The 26,538-nt window shown below is 34.9% G+C and overlaps 1 protein-coding gene and 1 pseudogene across 10 annotated transcripts in view; one reads left to right on the forward strand and one right to left on the reverse strand.

The window, feature by feature from the left end:
* Positions 1-26,538, forward strand: part of USP34 (ubiquitin specific peptidase 34) — a 245,626-nt gene that overhangs the window by 92,729 nt on the left and 126,359 nt on the right. For 9 of the 10 annotated variants that reach the window (XR_009447947.1, XR_009447948.1, XM_059659684.1 and 6 more), the window contains 9 exons: positions 6,301-6,390; positions 8,986-9,081; positions 13,742-13,824; positions 17,695-17,849; positions 19,024-19,137; positions 21,055-21,154; positions 21,288-21,447; positions 24,225-24,351; positions 24,448-24,595. Coding sequence is in view for 8 of the 10 variants with exons in the window: in XM_059659684.1 (XP_059515667.1) it covers positions 6,301-6,390; positions 8,986-9,081; positions 13,742-13,824; positions 17,695-17,849; positions 19,024-19,137; positions 21,055-21,154; positions 21,288-21,447; positions 24,225-24,351; positions 24,448-24,595 (1,073 nt within the window). In the remaining 2 variants the exon portion in view is untranslated. The remainder of the gene's footprint in view (positions 1-6,300; positions 6,391-8,985; positions 9,082-13,741; positions 13,825-17,694; positions 17,850-19,023; positions 19,138-21,054; positions 21,155-21,287; positions 21,448-24,224; positions 24,352-24,447; positions 24,596-26,538) is intronic. The other variant, XM_059659682.1, reaches the window with a different exon arrangement.
* On the reverse strand, positions 16,451-16,730 carry LOC132213816 (protein S100-A10-like; annotated as a pseudogene).

Raw genomic sequence — 26,538 nt, forward strand, 5'->3', positions numbered from 1 at the left:
GACCATCCAGATTGCAACTCCTCAGATCCATAAGGGACACACTCAGGGAGCAGACTCAGTGAGCACCAAAGCCCCACTGAAGCAAGTCTTGCCCCAGAAGGGTGTCTTCAGCACAGAAGTTCTCCCACTTCAGACACAGCTGATTCTCACAGCCAATTGGCCTGGAGGTCAATTCCTCCCAGTGATCCTACAATAACCAAGGCACCAAGAGTGCACCAGGAGTGTCCACCTCAGGTAACGGGGGAGGCTGAGCCACTGGGCCCTACAGGACACATGGCGCGCAGGGCCACTCTATCAACACAGGGAAGCAGCCAAAATGCGGAGACAAAGAAACAGGTCACAAATGGAAGAAATGGAGGAAAGCAAACGACTGGATATAGAGTTCAAGGCCACGTTTATAAGGTTTTTCAAGAATTTTATGGAAACGGCTGATAAATTTAATGAATCCCTCAATAAGTATAGTGAGACCATGGAGGACATGAAAAAGGACCAACTAGAAATTAAGCATACACTGACTGAAATAAAGAATAATTTACAGAGATCCAACAGCAGACAAGAGGATCCCAAGAATCAAGTCAAAGATTTGAAATACAAAGAAACAAAAAATACCCAACCGAAAAAGAAAAAAGAAAAGAAATTCCAAAAATATGAAGATAGTGTAAGGAACGTCTGGGACAACTTCAAGCGTACCAACATCAGAATTATAGGGGTACCAGAAGGAGAGAGAGGGCAAGATATTGAAAACATTTTTGAAGAGATAATGACAGAAAACTTCCCCTACCTGGTGAAAGAAATGGACTTACAAGTCCAGGAAGCGCAGAGAACCCCAAACAAAAGGAATCCAAAGAGGACCACACCAAGACACATCATAATTAAAATGCCAAGAGCAAAAGACAAAGAGAGAATCTTAAAAGCAGCAAGAGAAAGACAGTCAGTTACCTACAAGGGAGTACCCATACGACTGTCAGCTGATTTCTCAACAGAAACCATGCAGGCCAGAAGAGAGTGGCAAGAAATATTCAAAGTGATGAATAGCAAGAACCTGCAACCAAGATTACTTTATCCAGCAAAGCTATCATTCAGAATAGAAGGTCAGATAAAGAGCTTCACGGATAAGAAAAAGCTAAAGGTACTTTATATCATTTTTTACTTTTAAATTCATCAGTTTAAATAAAATGCAGTATTTTGGGGTCACTTTGAATTTGGATTTAGTCATTTCTTATTAAGTAATCAAGCCCTGGCCAGTTTTGTTCAGTGGATAGAGCATCGGACTGCGGACTCAAGGGTCCTGGATTCAGTTCTGGTCAAGGGCACATGCCTGGGTTGCAGGCACATCCCCAGTGGGAGATGTGCAGGAGGCAGCTGATCGGTGTTTCTGACTTTATATCTCTCTCCCTTCTTCTCTGTAAAAAAACAATAAAGTATATTTTTTTAAAAAAATTTCTTAAAAAAAAAAATATATGACTGTTAAGTCCTAACCGGTTTGGCTCAATGGATAGAGTGTCAGCCTGCGGACTGAAAGTTCCCAGGTTCGATTCCGGCCAAGGGCATATACCTTGGTTGCAGGCACATCCCCAGTAGGAGGTGTGCAGGAGGCAGCTGATCGGTGTTTCTCTCTCATCGATGTTTCTAACTCTCTATCCCTCTCTCTTCCTCTCTGTAAAAAATCAATAAAATATATTTAAAAGTAAAAAATAAAATAGGACTGTCAAAAACTGTCAGTTTCTTAAAACCCCATGAGACTACAATTCCATTTTTAGGTAGTTGATTAAAATGAAAAAAATATGTAGGTCTATACATATTTTTTAAAGTATTTTTTAAATATTAAAATTTTTAATATTTTTCTGCAAGTTGCATAGTGTTTGGAAAAACAGGCCATGGAGAATGAAGAGGAATTTCAGATTCTTTATCTAAAATCCTTTGTCAAATTTCAGAAACATTTGTGGTTTTTCCTAAGAATCTATAATAATAAAAGAGTAATATGCTAAATAGACCGAATGCCCTTTCGGATGAAGCTGAGAACGGAGCAAAGCCCAGTTCCCAGGTGCCTGCCGGCGGCCAGAGGAGGGAAACTCGGGTCCTGGGTGCCAGAGGGAAGTTGGTGCCAGCAGCCATGGGAAGAAAGGCCTATTCTTACACGAATTTTCGTGCACTGGGCCTCTGGTTAACATATAAAACACTAGACCTGAGCCAGTGATTTTATCCTTTTTCATCTCATGGCACACATAAACTAGTTACTAAAATTCTGTGGCACAGCTAAAGAGTATACTTTTGCCTATCTGACAAAAAAATTTTTTTAAAAAAATATACTTTATTGTTTTTTTACAGAGAAGAAGGGAGAGAGATAGAAAGTCAGAAACACCGATCAGCTGCCTCCTGCACATCTCCCACTGGGGATGTGCCTGCAACCCAGGTACATGCCCTTGACCTGAATCGAACCTGGGACCTTTCAGTCCACAGACCGACGCTCTATCCACTGAGCCAAACCGGTTTCGGCAACAGTCATATTTTAAAAATATACTTTAGAATGTTAATGTTTTTAAATATTCGAAGAATATTTATATTGTACTTTATAGTGCGGATATCCCAGGCACTAACTGTCCTCGTTACTTCACTATGTACTCCTTAATCTTTACCAATGTAGGTTTGATCCTCTAACATTCTAACGTTCTGTTTTGTTTTGTTATCCAGTAGTATTTTTTTTTTTTGCCCAAGTTCTTCATGACAGTTATATAGCATTTAAAAAGTTGGTCATCACCCTGATTGGGTGGGGCTCAGATGGTTAGAGTGTTGTCCCATACACCAAAGAGGTTGTGGGTTCAATTCTTGTTAGAGCACATACCTAGGTTGTGGGTTGGATCCCCTGTTTGGGCATGTAACCTATCTCTCTCGCTCTCCCTCTCTCCCTCTCTCTCTCTAAATCAAGAAAAACATATCCTTGGGTGAGGATTTAAATACATAAATAAAAAGTTGCTCATCTCCTTCCTTGAGAATCTTGCTTTTACGTTCTTTGCTGGTTCATTATTTACTAGGTGTACTGGCTAATAATGCGGATTTTTTCCAATAGATGGAGTTACACATATCTTGATATATATGCGATTTGATATTATGCTATTTTGTTGTATTGACAACAAGCTTCAAAACTTCATATGTTAAATTTTCTGAAGGTGTTAACATCATAAATATTTTTATGCTTAAAAATGTCGAATTTCGTGCCAAAAAAAGCATTTGCAAGAAGTTTTAATTCATTATTTTGAAGAAAAGTGCTGCTAAATACTTTGGGAAGCTTATGGTGAACATGCTGCATCTCAAGATACTTGTGAACGCTGGTTTAAACGCTTTAAAAGTGATGATTTCGATGTCAAAGACAAAGCACGTCCAGGTCAATCAAAAAAGTTTAAAAACCAACAATTACAAGCATTATTGGATGAAGAGGCGTGTCATACTCAAAAACAACTTACAGAAAGATTAAACGTTGCTCAGCAAACAATTTCCGATCTGATTACAATTAATGGGAAACATCTTAAAGGTAGGAAAATGGGTGCCACACCAATTGAACGAAAGACAAATGGAAAACCGAAAAGTCATCAGTCAAATGTTGCTTCAAAGGCACGAAAGAAAGTCTTTTTTGCATGAAATTATGACTGGTGATGAAAACTGGATTTATTTTGAGAATCCCAAATGCACAAGATCATGGGTTGATCCAGGTCAACATCGAGTGCAAACCAAATCGCTTCGGAAAGAAGACAATGCTCTGCATTTGGTGAGATCAGGAAGGTGTGGTGTATTAAGAGCTTCTAAAACCAGGTGAAACTGTTAATGCTGATTGCTGCTGACAACAAATAATGAATTTGAACCATGCTTTGATCGTGAAATGACCAGAATGTGCCAGAAGACAAGGCAAAGTAAGTTTGCTTCATGATGACACACCAGCACACACTTCAAAACCAGTTAAAGACATGTTAAAAGATCTTGCCTTGGAAGTATTAACCCACGAGCTGTATTCACCAGACCTTCCTCCTTCAGATTACCACTTGTTCTGATCGATGGCACACGTAGTTTCTGAGCATCACCACAAAACGTACAAAGAAGTGGAAAATTGGGTCTCTGAGTGGTTTGCCTCAAAACAAAAGTTTTATTGGGATGGTATCCACAAATTACCTGAAAGAAGGAGGAAATGTGTAGCTAGCATGGACATTACTTTGAATAAAGCACTTTTGATGTTTCTTTTGAAATTACCATGTTTTCTCTGATTACAAAATCCGCATTGTTAACCGATACACCTAGTAAGTATATGTTCAGTGTGCACCATATGCAGAGAATTTTAATAAGATAGTCTTTGCTCTCATTGAGCATATATTAATGATGGACACATTAAAATAAAGCAATATTTTTTAGATGATGAAGAAAAATGGGAAGAAATCAAGAGGAATAAAGAGATTCAATTCAAGGGTGTTATTTAATAGAGAATTATCCTGGTCATCTTTTCTGATGACTGTTGAGGAAACATGAATAAAGTAAGAGAAGGAGTAGTCCTGTAGATAGATATTTAGGTAAAGAGCATTTCCAAGTACAGGCAAAAGTGAAGGCCCCTACCAGTAATGTGCTTATGTGTGTTGAAGGGATAGCAAAGAGAAAGATCTGAAGGAAATAGACTAATTGGAGTAAGGACTTATAACACAGGGCTTTGTAGTCCAATTTAAGTACTTTGGATTTCATGCATAGATAATTTTTTCTAATTTCTTCTACTCAGTATTCCACCACTGTTTCCCACTCACACCTGTTACTCTGCTATCCCTGGTACCCTTCTCAAAGAGTAGGCATTTTGGAGGACTAACTTGTACACCAGACTTGTGGTTAGGGTGCCAACTTTTGAAAAAATTTTTTTCAAGAAGCTATATTGGCTCCCGAGCTTAAAAAAAAAAAAAAATTCAGTATCTCATTAGAGTTTGTCCTTCTTTGAAGGCTCATGCAGCCGATCTCCTTACGTGCCGGGGTCCAGCCCCAGTGGGTTCAGGGGTCCCCAAAGGCGTAGACGGAGTCGGCGAAGAAGGAATGACACGGAGACAGTGTTCAGTTGATCAGCAGCCTAGCCAGGATCGCCAGCCAGGATCTCCAGCCAAGTTCTGGTCTGGATCTCCAGAGAGGTTCTGCTTAGGATCTCCAGCCAGGTTCAGTCACCAGATTCTAGTCAGGTTCTCTTGCCATGTTCTATAGTCAGGTTCAGTCCAGGATCTATTGCCATGTTCTCTCCAGCGAAGTTCTTCTGTCTCCAGGCTCCGTGTAGGTTCTGTCTTCTGAATTCTGTCATCTAAGTTCTATGTTCTAAGTTCTGTCCCTAAGTTCTGAGTAGGTTCTGTGTTCTGAGTTCTGTCATCTAAGTTATGTATTCTAAGTTCTGTCTCTTTCTGTCTTGTTACAACTGTATTTATACCAGTTGATTCAATCCTATCAATCTCTATTACAAAGGTTAGGGCGTTTCTTATCTCCATTCCAGGGAGTAAAGATTATGCAGCTCTTACGTACTAAGACTACTGGGATTTGTATGCCAGTATCTCCTTTATACGAAGATAGGCATACTCAGATGTACTTGTGTGAGCTTTCCTATTAATCTTTTGCTCCTTCATACTTGAGGTATATGGTGTGCTTTCATTGTTAACATGGCTCCTAATGCAGTGAATCTCAACTTGGCTGAAAATTAGGGAGAAAGTGATCATTTGTATAGTTTTTAATAAATGTCATCTCTTGATTATTGTTTCTCGGAATGTGGTCCATAAACCCAACAGTTTGTCACTGGTGATCTTGTTATAAATGCAAAATTTCTGAACCTACCTTAGACCTACTGAATCAGAATTTGTTTTTTAACAAAATTCCCTCAGGTGAATGAAGTGCACATTAAACTTTGAGAAGCCCTACTCTGGTTTCTGCTTTCTATTTTCCTTAATTAAATTCTTAGAGCCCCCATGACTTGTTAAAGAATATGTACTTTCATGGGGAGAAAAAGAAACAACCAAATTACCTTTAAATGCTTTTCACTTGCTTTTATACTCAGATACTTATAGTGTATTTTACTTTGAAAGTCTTGGATTGGAATTTTAAAACTTGATTTCTTGCCCCATTGTATAAATTTGTACTTCATTAGAAAAAATTTTAATGTTTGTGTAAGAAATATATATGTAAATTTATTGAATTCTTTTGCATTTAAGATCTTAAAAATAGTTGAATTTCTGTAAAAAGCTAGAATTACTGATAGTAGTTAAAATTAGTTTATTCTATAAATATCTGTTTTTGCTGTTTCAGGTCAGTTGTAATTTCACTTCGGCTTCTTCCAAAACTGTTTGGTACTTTTCAGCAGTTTGGGAGTAGTTATGATACACATTGGATTACAATGTAAGTAAATAAAAAAATTTTTTTTTCATTTTAAAGATCTTTTTTTCAAATCATAGTTATCAAACAAGGTTTTTAATAACTTACTGATTTTTATTCTGTACCAGAAAAATTTGACTTTCATGTGGTTCAAATGTTTTCTTCGATTTTTAAGAGTGCTATCTCTTCCACTTAACTCCATGGAAATTATATTCCCATCAGTAGGAAAATCTGACTTTTGTATTCTTTATAGTTAGAGAAAAATGTTGTAGCAATTAGTGCTGTAATTTTAGTATGCCTGGCCATACCAAAGAATCCTGAAGAAGATCCCCACTAAAATGAACACTCTAGGATGTCTTTTATTTTTCCTGTGCTTAGGAATTGGTTCTAGACATTATATCATGTTGGGGTAATCTTGACCCCATCCTATTAATCAATGTTAAAGAAGTCTTTCAAAAAATTCTTTGTGAAATTGATCTAGTTTTTGTAACATTCTAGAGAAAGTTAGCTATCACAAGCACTTCATTAATCTATAAGAATATGGTGCTTATTCAGAATAGACTTTTGGAGAGATTTCAGAGACATTTAAACTTTAGGAAAAATTAGATTTGTTGAAGGATTCATTTTTGAAGTCAAGTAGGATGGCTTTTTACCTAGTTAGCTTCTCAAACCTAAGATTAGATGGTAAGAGCACTTGCACTTTGCTTGCTTTCAAAATGAATACCATTTTAAAAATTCTTGGAAGTCTACATTATAGTTCTTCTGAGTTATAGCTCTTGCTTATTTATTGCTCTTTTAAAGGAGATCTATTTAACATGAACCTCTATTTTTCTAAAAGCATCTTAGAAAGTCTTCATTATAGTTCTCCTGAGTTATAGCTCTTGTTTATTTATTGCTCTTTTAAAGGAGATCTATTTAACATGAACCTCTATTTTTTTAAAAGCATCTTAGAAAGTCTTTGGTTAATATTGCAATATGACTCTAGTGATAATTCTAGATTATGAATGCAAGGAAGGTCCTTGAGCTGCTAAACAGAGGGAAACTTTTAGCATCCTTAAAATACAAGAATAGCATGAGTCTTACTTCATTGACACTTCCCATAGTGTTTAAAAGGCTGAATCACAAAATTTCTAAAGTATGAAAGGGATTCACTTGGGCAAATTGTTGACATATTGTGGCTATTTGAGAAGGTTATTATTAAGGAGGAAGAAAGGGTAACATTCTTGTAGAAGAGGCAAACTCTGAATATATAGTTACTTATCTAGTACCTGAACTTAAATATATTGAGTTGAAACTCTTCGAGCTTATTCTTTAAATTAAATGTAAATAAGCTCAGTTAATGACAGATCACTGGGTCTCTAACATGAGACTGGTATCCTAAATCTTATCAGAACCCTTATGATTATTTAGTATCAGTAATAACAAAAACTATTTATTGTGAATCTGTTATGTGCAGCAGCCCTCAACATTGGTGAATATTATCTGTTAAACTCTTAGGGCCATATATTAAAATTGGAAGTTGTCCCTGATTCTCTTAGTAAATGTTCAGGTAACCAGCAAACAGACTTCAAGAGGTCAGGTTACTTGCCCAAAGCTGTGGAGCAAGTCTGTTAGAACTGGTTTTAAGCCTTAAGTTTTAGGTTTTCTTTCTACCACTTGATCTTCATTAAATGATTGGCAAAGTGAGAGTAACTTATTTTGAAAAGAGAACTATATAGCAAAAATGATTTAAACTACATTAGAAGTTTGGGAGTTTTAATCCTTTTATATCTATACATTTTAGCAGGTGTATTGTTAGTAAATATTGTGTAAGATGGATTGTTAGTTATGAAAGTTAAAGATCCTGGGATCTTTAATTATATTTATCAATATTTCTTTTTCCCCCTACTTTGGAGTTTAATACCTGAATATTTATTTGATTTTTAAAAATAGTTAAAAAATAAGCAGATTTCATATTGATAGTAAAATTTTCTGGTTTAGTAATTTTATGTTGTATGTGTTTTATATGTCAGGCCCTCTATTAAATTCTGCTAAATAATGACCAATGCATGCAGTCTATTCTTAAATGAACTGTGTCAGACATTTTTAATATTCATGATAACCATTTATAATTAGCACTGTACCAGACATTTTCCCACTTCACAAGGATTGAGTATTTTGATATTTAAAGACATTATAAACTGATGAACAAAAATAGATACAGAGGCAAAGAAGCATCGAACAGACTGTCAAACTATAACGGGAAGGCAGGGGAGGGTTGGGGGCGGGTAAGAGATCAACCGAGGACTTGTATGCATGCATATAAGCATAACCAATGGATGCAAGACACTGGAGGGGGGAGGGGGGAGGGGGGAGGGGGGAGGGCAAGTGCAGGGCGGGGGATGTCAGTGGGAGAAAAAAGACATATACTACTATTTGTAATACTTTAAGCAATAAAATAAAATAAAACAACATTGATACTTTAATAAAAATTAAGGTGTAAGTTTTGGCAATGAAAAGATTTCGTATTTGAAGATTTTAATATATATATATATATATTTTTTTTTTCTCCCCATTCTATAATAGATTTACTATCTTACCTTATGGCTTTAAAATTATTTTTTCTTTCAATTGGTCCAGGTGGGCAGAAAAAGAACTGAATATGATGAAGCTTTTCTTTGATAATTTGGTATACTATATTCAGTCAGTAAGAGAAGGAAGGCAAAAACATGCACTGTAAGTATCCCTTTAGTTATGTTTAACTCTTGATTGTCCCCTGAAAGATAATTTTCCAGTATTTCTACTTCTTTTATATAGTAAATAAAAATAAAAATGTGAAAAATTTAAGAGAAAGAAAGGATTTTTTAAAGTTGTATTTCATAAAGTTATTTTTATAATTCTGAATCTTTTATAACTTGGGCATGGTTAACCTTCACTATTGACTTCTGTTCGAAGTTGTTTTCAGGAACTAAAAGTAAATTTTCCCCAGAAATCATCAGTATCCATGTCTTAATGTATTAGGGGCATTGATTCGAAAATTTTTAAATATTTACTTTCAAAAATATATATTTAACATATAATTAATTTAAAACATTTCCCTTTATTACTTTAATTGGATACTAGTTTAAAAAGTTTAGGACATGTGTGGAAAGTTTAAAAACTGTTGGCATAACTGGTTAATATTTCATTATTAAAAATGTTCTCTGGATATGTTGAACTGACTCTGGATAAGAATTGGTAGAAATTGGTCAGTGATATAGCTGTATTTAAAACTGCTTACAGGGAAATGCCTGCCCAGAAGTAAACATTTAAATTCATAAGGTTACTGCTTGTGAGTTAATTGATGGGGACTGATGGTCTAATTGAGAAACCAACTCGTTGTTAATATCAGCATATTAGTAAATATGAGAAATAGCACAGTATTTACTGAGAAGATATACACACAGAAAACTTCCACATAGATGGAAGCTGAGTTGACTGGAAAAGTGTTCAGAAAAGTCACAGACCTTTAAAGCATACATACTTATTCACCTTCAAAAATAAATTTACTTATTTTTTTCCACATATGGATTTTTTGGGGATTCTTTTATTTCCAAACATGAATAATGATGATGATGTTGATAAAAATAGCTAGTGTTCATTGATATTGTGTGCTACATGTTATATAAGTAATAAGTATTAACTTCAAGATATACAACAACCCTTTTGAGGTAGGTAGTTGCATTTTAAAAATGAAAACATTTAAGCTCTGAGGTAAATAACTTGCCCAAGGTCACACATTTTATAAATAGTGGAGCCAGAAAAATAAAATAGTGTAGCCAGGGTTTCTATAATTCATTTTATAAACACATATTTTATGAACAAGGAAACAGTCTGTTTTCTATAATTCCTGTTCTTGAGTGTTCCCTTGTACTGTCATCAATCTCTAGTTACCTTAATGCTAAAATATATTTCATGTCTTTTCACAAGTTGACATTACCACAAACACTGTTCCAGTTCTTTTAACCAACCTCTGGATCAGTCTTCTTGCCTAAATCTGCCCCTGTGATTGTTAATTTCTTATCTTTATTAAATTAGGAAGTCAGTATGATATTGTTGGAAAGCACATGAGTTTTAAAAATCATACAGACATGTATTTAGATTACAAATCTCTTGCTTTGGCCTTATTTCAGTTGTTTACTTCTCTAATAAATTTCATTTACTTACCTTATGAATTTTTGTAAGGAGTAAATAAAATAATTTAGTAAGTAATATCTGGCACATAGTAGAGTATCTATAAATTGTGATTACCTTGCTAAAGCAAACAAGAAACTTGTGCCTTAGCCCATGTAGATATTCCCCTGCATAAAAAATAAATACCAGTTTTTTACAGCCTACTTTCTGGGCCCTCTAAAATCTAAACTCAGCCAGCATTTCCTATTTTATTGTTCAATGATTTCTTAAGGTATCCTATTCTACAAGCCTATCAAATTATTTTTAGATATTTCCCTAAATTTACTCTATTCCATAGTTTTGCTTATAAAGTTACCACTACGCAAGATGCAGTCTCATTAAAGCCTATTAAAATTCTAAGTGTTGCCCTAACCGGTTTGGCTCAGTGGGTAGAGCGTCGGCCTGCGGACTCAAGGGTCCCAGGTTCGATTCCGGTCAAGGGCATGTACCTTGGTTGCGGGCATATCCCCAGTAGGGAGTGTGCAGGAGGCAGCTGATCGATGTTTCTCTCATCGATGTTTCTCTCATCGATGTTTCTAACTCTCTATCCCTCTCCCTTCTTCTCTGTAAAAAACCAATAAAATATATTTAAAAAAAAATTCTAAGTGTTCTTCATAGTCTGTTTTCTCCTTTAATTTTTCTTCTTGAAGCAGAGGTCAAGGATAATTATGGCCTGAATGTGAGCAACTCCATACATCCTCTATAAAATCTATAAGATAAAAAAAGGAGCAGAAATTAAATCACATGTGACCCACATCCTCAGCATTTTCAGGAGAGAGAATTCAAGTTACCTATCAGAAGAGAAATAAACCTTAAGTTACAAAAGGGCTCCTACCACAACCACAGCCTGTGGGCTTAAAGAGAAGGGATGGGGTGCTTAAGACAGGGGAGTGGAAAACAGATGAATTACCCTAAAAAAGTGAAAGTCCCAACATTAAGTGACAAAAAATAAATACAGGTCTGAAACTTGGTTGTTTACAGCATTGTCTACAGGCTTGTCACTTTGTTAGTAGAACCAGAGGTGGAGCCTCATACAAGCATTGATTCTGTGATAAAAAAAATAGAGGAATAGTGCTCTTTGGAGATGAGTTTCATATTTCCATAGGTACACCAGAGCATCTTTCCAATCATCCAATCAGCTTTGTTGCCTGGCATTTTTAGAGAATAAAACCTTAGAGCAGAGAGACGTCGTCTGTACTATTTCAGTATAACTCCTTTGTTCCTTCAGGCTATAAAACAGTTTTATATTTGCTCCTCTTTGGTAAAGCATACTGAGTTCCTAGCACATTATTTTCTACTTGTTTATTGGGTTACAGAAGTGTAGATAGAGTCAATGGTTTTGTGGAAACTGAAGAATGGGTGACGGACTGGATCCATGCTTCCTAGGGTTATGGGTCTCTTACTCTGATTTGCGAGTATAGGGAAGAAAGTATTCAAGAAATAAAGTATTCAAGCAATTTGTAAAGAACAGGACTTTCTTCACCTTTTATGTCTGTGATCAAGGTCCTTCAGACTTAGTCTCAGAGTACTTCAAGGCCTCTGCTACAAAATGTGTCCTATTAGAAAAGGGTGAGAAACTATTAATAGCTGTCCTTGAATTCTATTTAGATAGCATTTTAGTCTGTGAGTGGTTTATTATATTCCAACCTCCCCCACTCCAGCCACTTTGCCACATGTACTTTCATCTTTACAAAGGGCACTGCAACAATAATGAAGCAGAGTTCCCCCTCTTCTCTCTGTCTCTTTTTTTTTTGGCCAGTATTAATGAGACAATTTAGTAAAGCTATATCCAGCAAACTCAATCTGTAGAAAAACTTTAACTTTAAAATGTAACAATGAATTTAATGAAATTTTTGAAACTAATTTGGGGAAACTTGAAAAAAATCTGTACTTAAAGATTATTGGAAATTGATTTAAGAGGCTCTGACTCTGTAAACTGGATTGTGGATCAGGGCTCAGGCTGGTTGCTGCCTTTTGTTGGCAAAGTAATTTGGGCAATTCATCTACAATCAGACTTTTGTTTTGTAACATAGAGATAAGAACTCATTGACTTTGTTTTATTGATTGAGTGCTCAGTTTCATTGGTTGAGTGCTCAGGTGCTTGTAGTACTAGAATTTTGTGATATCACTTTGTTCAGTGTGCAGTTCACAGGGTTGCTAAAGGAATCCTAAAATAAAAACCTGATCATTAACTTTTTCTCCCCCCAATATCATTCAGTGACTTCCACCCATTTCAATACCAACCTCTTCTATCTGACATTCAGGCTGGCTATAATCTGGCCCTCTGTCTATAGCTCTTCAGACCACCTCTTACGTTTCCTCATCCAGCATTTTTAAAAAATATATTTAATTGATTTTTTTACAGAGAGGAAGGGAGAGGGATAGAGAGTTAGAAACATCGATGAGAGAGAAACATCTATCAATTGCCTCCTGCACACCTCCCACTGGGGATGTGCCCGCAACCAAGGCACATGCCCTTGACCTGACTCGAACCCGGGACCCCTCAGTCCGCAGGCCAATGCTCCATCCACTGAGCCAAACTGGTTAGGGCTCATCCAGCATTTTTAAAATGCTATTTCTTTTCAAATGCCTACAAACTGAATTCCCAGAAAATCATGCAAAATTACCTACTTAATAAGCTTCCAAAGCAATTCTTAAATTAACAATTGAATTTTTTACACATGAATTATAGTTATTTAGATTTGAAATAACATTCAAAAGTGTCAGTTGTGTATCAGCCGAATTCCTCAAGAACTTGATTTATGGAATTGATATTTTACTAGCATTTCTTGTTTAAGGAATAAGGTTGTATCATTGGAAGGACAGTGATAATGAAACATGCAATTTCTAGAATAGTTTTTTTTTAACTTGTAATTTATGTGCATGTTGCATAATTTCAAAGTGTATTTGTTCCACTGTTGGGTTCTTATGTACTTTCTGATCATCTAATTTGAAAGTACATTTTCTAATAGTTTAGAGATTTTTATAATTTATTAAATAACATAAATCTCAAACATAACATTTGACTGTATGACCTTTTGTGTAACCAAAGTTATGTAATAAAAATATTTAGTAATTATGAAAATGAATTTTACTTCTTTGTATAATTTAAGATTAGGGTCATTAAATCTTTAAAAGTAATTAAGAAATAGGGTTAATTATTTTAATGACTTTTTATATGTAGGTATAGCCACAGTGCTGAAGTTCAAGTCCGACTTCAGTTCTTGACTTGTGTGTTTTCAACCCTGGGATCACCTGATCACTTCAGTAAGTTTTTAAATCAGTATTTTAATCATTTTTTAGATCTGTAGTGAGAAGAGTCCAGTGAAATATACTCATGCATTTTGATTTCTTTAGTCACTAGATTATTCTCAATAATGAATGTCTTCTCAGTATATATGGCAATATGAGCATGAGCCTGACACATTCTTACTTTAGTCTCTGAAAATGCCAGTTTTTCAATGGATAAATGACTCATATCAAGACCATATCATGTTAGGGTGATTGCATCTTTTATTACCTTTGGTTATAGAATCTTCCTATCACCACAGTTGGAAACAGATACCGTCTACATATTATTATCAGAGCTAATCTTACCCAAAATTGCTTAGTTTCATAGGTAATAGAAAGAAACATTTAGAGACCCTACTTTTATTTAGATTAATCTCAAACTCTATTTCATTAACAGTTAACCTTTAAAAAATAAGAGATTGGTCAGGTATATTAAGAGTGTCAACCATGTCCAAATCTGCATGCTAACTGTTCTCACAAGAGAGAAGGAAGATGGATTAATTGATTGATTGATTGCCAGAGCTGCTTCTCTTACTAGACTGATTATGTTGTCTCTCACTCCCCACACTCTTTATGTGTGTTCACATCAGTAAACCTCATTTGTGAGGACATTCTCTTTCTTAAACTATTAGTATAGTCAAACGGATAAGTGTCTTACTAGCCTGAGAGGTGTCATCACTCTTTTTAAGTCCATATCTGTGCTCGAGATGCACCGTGTGTTTATTTTACTGTTTCAGTCTCTAATTTTTTTGAGTTGAGTTATTTGTAACAAATCCCACTGACATTGTCATACCCACAGATTTCAAAATGAAGACTCCTGTTTTTTATAGGAAACCTTGTCTCATGTTACAAGGTCATTTATCATATCCATTATTATAGATAACATACAGGAAATAAATAATATAAAATGTAAAAACCCTGTCTTACTCATGGAGAAGTCAAGCCAAAACAAATATTATCAGCATAAATAATTTCACATGCCCACTAAGTTTCATGTTGGCTTAGAATAGATTCATGGGAAAATGTTAACCACTCTTCTATTTGAATAATGAATTATTTATTTTGCTGCTCCCATCACAGTAAGCACAGTATAAATTCTTTGTGTATTATAGCTACTGTCCAGATAGAATCAAGTTGAAAATTTCACTTCTCCCAGATCATAATTGTACTTTTACTGGTATAGTTCCTGTCAGGTATAATATGATCACTCCAAAGTTATATTCAGTAGGTTAATACTGATTATTAATGTATCAACAAATATCTTTTTTAAAAACTTAAAGCAATAACAAAGCATTGCCTATTGAATGTGGATTGGTGATTCAGCCATTTATAAATACTATACCTCTGTTTTATCATTTAATTTATAATTTACCGGGGCACTGTTTTTTAGGCCTGTTATCTATTTTCTTCACTTATCTCTCTCCTTAATTAATGTTTTAAGTTATTATATACCCTAAAGGTTGTTTCTAGTTTTATGGTGACTCCCAGAGGCACAAGTTGTTCTTAGAACAAATATTTTGAACATTAACTATTTTAAAAAATATATATTTTATTGATTTTTACAGAGAGGAAGGGAGAGGGATAGAGAGTTAGAAACATTGATGAGAGAGAAACATCGATCAGGTGCCTCCTGCACACTCCCTACTGGGTATGTGCCCGCAACCAAGGTACATGCCCTTGACCGGAATCGAACCCTGGACCCTTGAGTCCGCAGGCTGACGCTCTATCCACTGAGCCAAACCGGTTAGGTGGAACATTAACTATTTCTCTGAGACACTGATAGGATACTGATTATTTGTTTTTTTACTAAGAAAGAAACTTGTTTGAGGGCAAGGGGATACAAGCAATATAAAAATCAAAAGCTTATCTGGCTTTATTTTATTTATTTATTAATTTTTTTGCTTAAAGTATTACAAAGAGTATTACATATGTCTCCTTTTTTCTTCTCCCCTTGACCTTCCCCTGGCCTCCCCTACCCCCCAGTGTCTTGTGTCTATTGGTTATGCTAATATGCATGCATACAAGTCCTTCGGTTGATCTCTTACCCTCCCTGGACTTCCTGCTATAGTTTGACAGTCTGTTTGATGTTCCTCTACCTCTGTATCTATTTTTGTTCATCAGTTTATAATGGTCTTAATTATCCATAAATGAGTGAGACCATGTGGCATTCTTTCTCCTGTTGAATGGGCTGGGATTTTACACACACACACACACACACACACACAACACACATATCGTTAATCCTCACCTGAGGATATTTTTCCATTGATTTTTAGAGAGAGTGGAAGGGAGGGGGAGAGGTAGATAGAAACATCAATGTGAGAGAAACACATAGATTGGCTCTGCCCTGCCTATGCCCCAACCGGGACTGGGGATAGAGCCTTCAACTGAGGTATGTGCCCTTGACCAGAATCATCCCATGGCCCTTCAGTCTGAATGCCAGTGCTCTATCTGAGCCAGACTAGGTAGGGTATTTGTATATTTGTTAAGGGTCCCAATCTGCTCATGAAATTTCATACAGGGGGAATCTGTGGGGCACTTATTTCTTAAGCGACTCATTGGGAGAACTGTTATCAGGGTGGAAGTAACTGCTCAGTGCTGCCTACTTCCTTTCCTTCTGCTTCATGTGTATTACAAATGTCATTGCATGCTATGGTGAGCTTGATAGTTAGCTTAGAGAAGTTCTGGAAGCCCACTCTGCTGTCTTGGCACTCGCCCAGGTCCTTCATTATTTTGTCTACGGTCAGAGATTCTTTTTGATTTTCCAAAAGTCCAGGGAACTCCTTTTCCATGAGTATTCTCAGGTCCTCCTTTGCTAAGTAGCCTTTATCACCAGCAAATTTATGAAACATGAACATCATGGTTTCCATAGCGTGTTCCATTTTGATGAAGTCTTGGTGGGAGGCGTGGCAAGATCGTTTGGCTGGCTTGGACTGGAGACCCTAGGATACTGTGTTTCCGCTTAAACTCTTTAGACTGGTATTGCTTCTTGGTAAATATTTTCTGAGGGTTTCTTCCCCCCTCCCTCCATTTTCTGGATCTCACCTATTTTTTCCAGAAAGAGGTTTCTTATGATTCTGTCATAACTTCATATCACTTCTGATTCTGGGGGGCAGTCCCAGGCTTTGGAACCCCTTATGATATACTTTAGAAATCCATGTGATGCTTTTATTTCTATCCCTTTAGATTGTCTCATCCATATTCAGTCTTCAGATTGCCTTTAATGCCTTGTCTTCTTTTTGATTAATTCTCTGACTTCCTTCTGTCACACTTTGGAATCATTTAATACTTGGGTCAAAGTATCATACAGATTTCATCTCATTACTTTGGCTTCCCAGCTGAATGTATCCCCTGATGTGTTGTTGTTCTCTGTTTTAGGCAGGCAGTTCCATTTTGCTTTATCACAAGGATCCTTTTCACAGTTCACAAAAATAATGCTTATTAGCATGCATTGTTTACCTCCTGTGTGCATAGAATGAGCTTTGAACATGGTATCCACTCTGTTCTTAATGCTTAAAGCTTAGAACTGACTCCTCAACTTTTGGGGTTACTTTCCTTTAATTATGTGTACTTTAATACAGTAATATGTTCATACTTTAGGAAGAATGATTTTCCAGACCAAATGACTCTTCTAGTATATTATATAAGTTGTATGTTTTTAGATAATTTATATATAGGTAATATTTAACTACATTTGAAAGCATAATTATGTGAAATCTCTTACAGAATAATATTTATAAAAGGCTATAAAAAATCTATTTTTTGATATATTGGTTCTTCTAATACATTGAATTAGGATCGAAGCATTGTATGTTTCATGATTCAAAATTTGTAATTTTTATCTAGGGTTAAGTTTAGAGCAAGTTGACATTTTATGGCATTGTTTAGTAGAAGATTCTGAGTGTTATGATGATGCACTCCATTGGTTTTTAAATCAAGTTCGAAGTAAAGATCAACATGCTATGGGAATGGAAACATACAAACATCTTTTCCTAGAGAAGGTAATTTTATTTCTTGACAGTTTTATTGTTTATATTGTTTTTCCATATCTCCTTTTTATCTCTTAAACTCTGTAATGTTAATTTTTCATCTTTTAACACTTTTTTTTTTTAAAAAAGGTAAATGTGCTGTTTTTCAGCAGCTCTTATATAGTTTTTGCCACTTAGATTTTCACATAATATCAAGAGTCTTCAACACAGTGGATTCCATTTCATTTTGTCTTCTAGTGTTTATATCAAAATGAATATTTAGTTTTTATTTACAAAAATATTCTGTTCCTTAACTAAAGTATTTATGCTAATTAATGTTGAGTATTAATTCAGGCAAATACTTATAAGAAATGTGGGGAGTCTTTTATTTTTAAAATAATAACATTGTAGTTACATTTTCAGGAGTGTATTCACACCCACAAGTGTAGAGTTGTGTTCTGTGACTCTTCCTTAGTTAAATAGGTTGTGGGTTCAGCCAGTCTTCTAGCAGATGTAAACCAAAATTTATGTAGATGTAGATCCCTGGCAAAGCAGGAATTGCTATAATGATAATAATGACATTCTATCTAGTTTTTGTTCTCCTTTATCAGATGCAGCAATTGGTTCAGGTGTTAATTTTCCATTTGAATTTTGAGGACATTGATAATAACACAGAAATAGACTTTTAAAATTATTTGTATGCTTTTGAGATTGTAAAGGCTCTCTGCAAACTCTCACATGATCTCTGTGGTAGAATTGAGTAAATGTGAATGAGTATATGTAAATTAAGTCACTTAGTAGTTCTAAAGCAAAGCTACAAATAGACCCTCACTATCTTAATTTCCATCTGTGACTTACACACAAACTTACACATGTAGCTACACATCTCATAAATGTGCATGGACTATGTATACAAAAAATGATAAAATTTAAATGATAAAAATTTTTTATTTGTTTTCTCTGATTTGAGGCTGTGTTTGGTATAAAAATAGAAACAATTGAGAGATGTTTTAATTATGACCTGAATAAAATTTTGATTAAATTATTTATTTTAATTTTTTAAATTATCATTGAAAATCTGAGCTGCTACATTTCTTTCTATAATATTTTCAGTAAAATCAAGTTTAATTTAAATCTCTTAAGTTAAATCCAATAAAATAAAATGTTAATTCACCACACTAAACCAGCTTAAAAATTTTTTTTTAAGATGCCCCAGCTAAAACCTGAAACGATTAGCATGACTGGCTTAAACCTGTTTCAGCATCTATGTAACTTGGCTCGATTGGCTACCAGTGCCTATGATGGTGGTTCAAACTCTGAGGTAAGGATTTAGACTTGTCATTTTATTAGGTCAGCTTGTGGAATTTTTGTTTTTATTTCTCAGATTACTGAATTATGTTACATAATTTGTCAAGCATTGAATTTACTATGAAGACTTTTATTCTTAGGTTTTAGAATAAAAGTTTTATAAAGCAAATTTGATGACTTTTCATTACCAATGATAATCTTGGTTGTGCTTAATGAACTTGTTGCACATTCTTGGATTAATAGAGAAGATTCTATTTGAGTGTTCTTTTAATCCTCTAAACACTCCCAGGTAATATTATCAAGTAGTTTTATCAATTAGAAGGTTGATTTGTCTAAAATCTAATTTTAATGCCATTTGTTGAGGCCAAAACTTTTAGTTGCTCTTGGGCAGTTACAGAGCTCCTGTTGCTAACCTCTATTATGGAATAGAATCTCAGTCATCTTTGACTATGAGTCATATAATCTGTTTATTTGCTGAAACTCTCACAAGTTGCTAGTCTTATCTCTAGAGTTCTATTTGCCTGATTGATTGGCTACTGGGTTTTGTTGAATGCATTATTTCTAGACTCTCCTGATACAGACTATTTGAAAGTCTTCCTCATTGGACATTCCAGCTTATTAATGATAGTTTTCATTTATTATTATCCATTCACATTTTTCATTACTTTTCTTCAGAAGTTTGAGTTGTGTTATAGCGACAAAGGCATAGAAAACTGATGTTAATTTATGTGGTAAAGAATATATCTAGAGTGCTTTCATAGTATCTTCCTACTCTTCTATCCTTGTTTGAATAGTGTTCTTTTTTAAATTTAATGTTTTGGCTCTAACTCTCACTTTGATGGTACTATGATTAATTTCAGTTTGTGATTTCAGACAACCAGATAGATCTGATTTATCTAAGAAGTAGTCATACTCTAATTTTGAGATAGTACTGCTTTTCATGTAGATGTTGTAAAGACTATGACTGTTTAGTCACTTATCAGAAGGATATCTTGCTTTACCCCGCCCAGCTTTTAAGAACTTCCATTCTCCATGTTTTCTGTGGTTTTCAGGAAAACATTTTTTTTTTTTTGTCATCTCATAGTTAACCTAAATTTAAGTGACAACTTGGGTTAACATTTAAAAATTTTTTCTGTGAATACCTGTAAGGAGTGACTTTATCAGAGTAAGTTATATGAAAGCATAGAATCATTATTATGCTAATAATTTTGTGTGCTTTTATTCTTTTGTAGCATGTTTTGGGGACTAATACCATTATGTAGTCACAAGTTTTGAGTTACTGAACATTACACACACATACACAGTCAACTGCTTTATAAATAAGTATTTTTACAGTCAATTCAGCTATATCTCAGTAATTGAGGAAATTTCAACTGCTCTTGTTTTTTATATTCTATAATTTAAAAGGCTAATATGCAGAGTGTCCTCTGGGGAATTTGGGAGACTGGGAGTTCAATCACTCGCTATGATGTGTGCTGACCACCAGGGGGCAGTGTGGAATGAAGGAAGGCCCTGATTAGCCATGATCATCAGCCAGGCCTAGGGACCCTACCTGCACATGAATTTTGTGCACCGGGCCTCTAGTTATTTAATAACTAAGTAATAGGAATTACCATTTAAGTATTTTATAGGACCATGGTCGGCAAACCGTGCTTGCGAGCCACATGCGGCTCTTTGGCTCTTCCACAAAATACCACGTGTGGGCACGCATGTACAGTACGATTGAAACTTTGTGGCCCATGTGCAGAAGTTGGTATTTTGTGGAAGAGTCAGTATTTTGTGGAAGGGCCACACTCAAGGGGTCAAAGAGCCGCATGTGGCTCGCAAGCCGCAGTTTGCCGACCACTGTTATAGGATATTAAAACTTTTTGATGTATGACTCTTAAATTAGTTACTTCAAAATAGATGTTGTCACATTTTTCTTTTTTAGCTTTGTGGTATGGACCAATTTTGGGGCATTGCTTTAAGAGCACAATCTGGTGATGTCAGTCGAGCAGCTATCCAGTATATTAACTCCTATTATATTAATGGTGAGTTATTTGAAATATTCCCTAATAGATATTTTTTTATGTGAAGATTTTTAGTTTAGCTACAGTTAATTTTCTTTATATAGCTAAGCAAGAATATAAGATTGATTCACATGTCTAAACATCTGATTTTCAGGTAAAACTGGTTTGGAGAAGGAACAAGAATTTATTAGTAAGTGTATGGAGAGTCTTATGATAGCTTCTAGCAGTCTTGAACAAGAATCACACTCAAGTCTCACTGTTATAGAAAGAGGACTTCTTATGCTGAAGACACATCTGGAAGCATTTAGGAGAAGGTAATTTTTGTTATACTAAATTAGAATGAATTTCAGACTTTTTTATTGCTGACATGTCCAAAAGTATTCTTAAAAGGGGTTTTTTTTTGGAGGCAGGTAGAAAGCATAACTTACCAAAAATGAAAGTGCTAGTATTAGAAGCAATTTTTGTTCATAATATGTAACATATAGTGGTACAATAGGCAATATAGATTCCTGGTAAATATTGCAGAGCTTTAAAATCATTAGGTTGTGAGAAGGTATGCATGAATAAGAATTTCTAGTCAGAATTCCATCACTAACAAAGTATTACTAAGATTGAAAAGGCAAAACACTACCAAAAACGGTTTCACTAAAACCCTTGCCAAGAGATCAAATAATCTCTCATAGTTGAACCAAGTTGAGGTTGTTTCATTCGCTGTTTTTTGTTTTTTTTTTTCTTCCTGGACTAGGAGAAAGTATTTTAATTTTGAATTTCCATTTACCATGGAAACATGATAAAAAATTCTGTTAATGAATATCTGTATAATTAATTTAGACATACCCTGTGTAATACAGAAATAAAGCAAATTAACACTTATGAATGTATCGACTGAAGTGAAAGGTGAGTAGATAGTTTTAATTAAGAAATTCTGTGTAGTAGAAATCATGAGTAAATGTAAAAGTATAAAGAACTGTTTTGTGCGTTGGCCGGTGTTTCTCACTGGTTAAAGTGTTGGCCAATGCACTAAAGGATCTCTAGTTCGATTCCCAGTCAAGGGCATGTACCTGGGTTGCAGGTTCAATCCCAACCCCTGTGGGTGTGTGTTGGGGAGGCAACCAGTTGACATCTCTCTCATATCAATGTTTCTTTCCCCATCTCTCTCTCTTTCTTCCCCTCCCTCCATCCCTTCCACTATTTAACAATCAATGGAAAAAATATCCTTGGGTGAAAAATAACAACAACAAAAATATGATGAAAAAAATTGTTAAAGTTAATTATTTCTTTCAACTTCAGAGCTTAGTTTGATAATGAAAATGCCATACAATTGACATTTATTGACATTTTTATTTAAAATATCAGGAAATAATGAACAATGAAGGTCCTCTAGGCATTCCTTATACATAACATGACTCTATGATTAAAACATTTGGGTACTGCAAAATTTTTACTTTGATTATGGTTGAAATTTGTGGAAATTCTTTTTAAATAATTCTTTGTGGTTTTAAAGAATGTGTAGTGAACTTAAGATTTTTGCACAGAAACTAAACACTGCCAGGTAACTTGTACCACTTTTAAAAATAAATAAGAATAAGCAAATGTGATGTTGTATTCAAATTAATAAATACTCATAAAATTTATATGTTACACAAGATAATACTATAGAAAATAGTATCAGATAGTTACTGTTAATGATGTAAATATATACCGGGTGGACAAAACTAAGTTTACAGTTGTTTGTATGGAAAATAATGAAATAATTAATAAATTATAAAAGGAGCTGTGCTTTATGTACTAAAAATGTAAACCTAGTTTTGCCTACCCCTATACATATATTCCAAAATTTTCTCTGTGCTGCAGTGTCTACAAACAACAAAATAAAAAGAGCCTGTTGGTTCAAACCCTTAATCCTTATACGATGTTAACAGTGTTGTAAGATAAATAACTTATTTAAAAATAAACTAAGGTTATTTAATTTTTATGGGTGGCTAGTAGAGAAACTAGGAAACAATTGAATATTTAAAAAACTAAGAGGTAGTTTAATGATTTATCTAGGTATTTTCATGCGAATCTTTGTGCATTATCATTGTACAGTTTCAAGTGCTTAATGTTGTCAGTGCTACTATTTAAAATTGCTAACATTTATAGAATGAAAATATAAAGTAATTATTGTGTTTATATATTCCTTATATTAAGAGAGCAAATAAAAGTGTCTCTTTTAAAGGTGTTTTTCTTCTTTTCCTTTTTTTTTTTTTTAAAGATAAGGTTATAATAAAACAGTGGTTCTCAACCAGAAGCAATTATGTTTCCTGGAGGACATTAGGTAACTTCTGGAAACATTTTTGATTATCATTGCTTAAGGGAGAAGGGGCTACTATTGGCATGTAGTAAGCAGGTAGAAACCATGGATGCTAGTAAAAATCCTACAGTGCATGAGACAGCTCCCCTCCTCCCATAACGAAGAATTATTGGGCCCAGAAATGTTGTCTAAGGTTAATTTTTTGCTTAGTAATAGAAGCCAGACATTGGCCCGCTTCTAGGAAATAAAGTCCATTTTATTCTCTTACTTATCCTCTTTCTGTTCCAGAATTGATGATTAGGTAAGATATTGATAATTTTTTTCTTATCTGAATTTAGGTACTCTGGATCCTGTCTTCAACTACTAAAAATCACTTGGAAAATTGACAGATATTTAGATTGTCATGTTAGATGCCTGTGTCCTTTGAAATATTAGTCTTCGTAATTTAGTTTTAGCAGTCATGAAATAAGCCCACAAAATTCTGTTAGGCTGATTAACATATATTTACTAGAAAAACTTCTGTCTCTGAAAAAAAAAATATTTCTAGTACCCCCCCCCCCCCCCCTTCTGAATGTAGGAATTACAACTTGCTATTTAAGTTTAATTCAGTATGATGAACCTAAACTTAGTGCTTTTATTTTGGGGAAAAAAATTAAACTTAATGGTATTGATAGACTAAATTGGAATATATTAGAACCTTTTGTGGGCTTTTTCATTTTGTGAAATAATAAAAACTTCAGTAATATTAAAATGTTTTGAAATGATATCCTTCTTATATGTGGTTTTTGTGTGTTTTAGGTTTGCATATCATCTCAGACAGTGGCAAATTGAAGGCACTGGAATTAGTAGTCATTTGAAAGCATTGAGTGACAAACAATCCCTGCCGCTAAGAGTTGTCTGTCAGCCAGCTGGACTTCCTGATAAGGTAGTTGCATAATTTTAGTTTTCAAATTGATAACATTTCCCAGTTCAAATATCTGTTCTTTTTGTATTTTTAAATTGGTTGCATCTCATATTTCAGATGACTATTGAAATGTATCCTAGTGACCAGGTAGCAGATCTTAGGGCTGAAGTAACTCATTGGTATGAAAATTTACAGAAAGAACAAATAAATCAACAAGCTCAGCTTCAGGAATTTGGTCAAAGCAGCCGAAAGGGAGAGTTTCCTGGTAAGTCCAATAGTTCCAATTTTCATATTTCTTAGGTAGCATTATAATAACAACTTTGAAGCTTTACTTCTTTAAAGACTACCAACCATGTCTGTGGCTCCCACTCACCTTCCCCTACTCGTGGTATGCCATTCATTCTTAAGCAGGAGTTAAGAGTTACTTCAGATGTTACTTGTAAACATGTTCTCTCCCTTTTTAAGAAAATTTCTACTTTTGGAGGTTATTTGATGAGCACTGTGGGAAATAATAATTTGTTTCCATGTACTATTTGGTAATCAATAATTTGTTTTGCCATTTAGATATATTTTGTTTTTGTTATTCTTCATAGCATATGAAAATAATGCATCCTTCAATTCCACCTGTGCGTCTCTCCCCTTCCCTCCAAAAAAGTATCATATTAAGAAATTTTTCATGTGGGCCTGAAAAGTATATTTGATTTCTACATTACTATTACGACTAGTACATTTTTAAAACATATATTTTACTGGTTTTTAGAGAGAGGATGAGGGAGGGATAGCAACTTAGAAACATTGATGAGAGAGAAATATCGATTGGTTGCCACCTGCATGTCCCCTAGTGTGGATGGAGCCCGAAACCTGGGCATGTACCTTGACTGGGAATTGAACCATGACCTCTTGGTTCCTGGACCAAGGCTCAACAACTAAGCCACACAGGGTGGGCAAGGACTAGTGATTTCTAGTGTCTTTCTATAATATATAAAATCTGAGCTAATCAGAGGATTGATGATAAAAGCTGTTAATTTTTCTTAAAATTTAAGGGTCTGAAATTATAACAGACTAAATACATATTTAGGGGGAAAATCTTACAGTATTAAAGCTTGTTTTTAGGATTTTTAACATGATTATGTGCAGAATGATAATTCTTTGACATCTTTTAGTAAAGAGCCAACCATTTTACTACAGTGTGCTTAATTAAGATGAAACCATGTATATCTTCTAAAGTAGCAGATCTTAAATGTTTTCTTGAATAATGAATAAATATTCTTGGCACAGTAGGTGTTGAAAAGTCTCCCTTTTACCCTGATCTTTAAAGCATCAATTTTTCTCTCCTGCTAAGGTAGATGTTATTAGTTTCCTACACTTCCTTCAGAAGATACCAAGATATAATGTAAGCATATTCATATAGATATAGGTAGATACACACACACACACACACACACACACACACTCTCTCTCTCTCTCTTTTTTTTTAATATTTTATTGATTTTTTACAGAGAGGAAGGGAGAGAGATAGAGAGCCAGAAACACCGATGAGAGAGACATCGATCAGCTGCCTCCTGCACATCTCCTACTGGGGATGTGCCCGCAACCCAGGTACGTGCCCGCAACCCAGGTACATGCCCTTGACCGGAATCGAACCTGGGACCTTTCAGTCCGCAAGCCGACTCTCTATCCACTGAGCCAAACCGGTTTCGGCCACACACACACTCTTAAAATACAAATGTAGCATTCTATTTATACTCTCTGTCCTTTCCTTATAGTACTTAACATTCTTAGAGAACATTCCATATTAGTGCGTATAGAAAGTTACTTCATTCATTCACATTTTATTTTTTATTTTATTTTTCTATCACCTTTATCCCCTCTATGCCCTCTACCACCTCCACCCCTGCAATCACCACACTCTCATCCATGTCCATCAGTTTTCTCTCATTTTTTTGTTGAATCCTTCCACTGTCCTGTCCCCCCCCTCACCGCCCAGTGCTGCTATCTGCCTGCTCTCTATGAGTCTGGCTCTGTTTTGCTTATCTTTCTCTGACTGGCTTATTTCACTTAGCATAATGTTCTCCAGGTCTCTTATGTGTCGATACACAAAGCAGTAGTCCTGTTTCACTCATTCCTGAAAATAGCTGTTTCGTGCCCAGCCTGTGGAGTTTATCTACACTAAGTTTATAAAAATTGACAATATTTATTTAAGTTTCA

Source organism: Myotis daubentonii, chromosome 12 (genome assembly GCF_963259705.1).
Source record: "Myotis daubentonii chromosome 12, mMyoDau2.1, whole genome shotgun sequence".
Lineage (NCBI taxonomy): Eukaryota > Metazoa > Chordata > Mammalia > Chiroptera > Vespertilionidae > Myotis > Myotis daubentonii.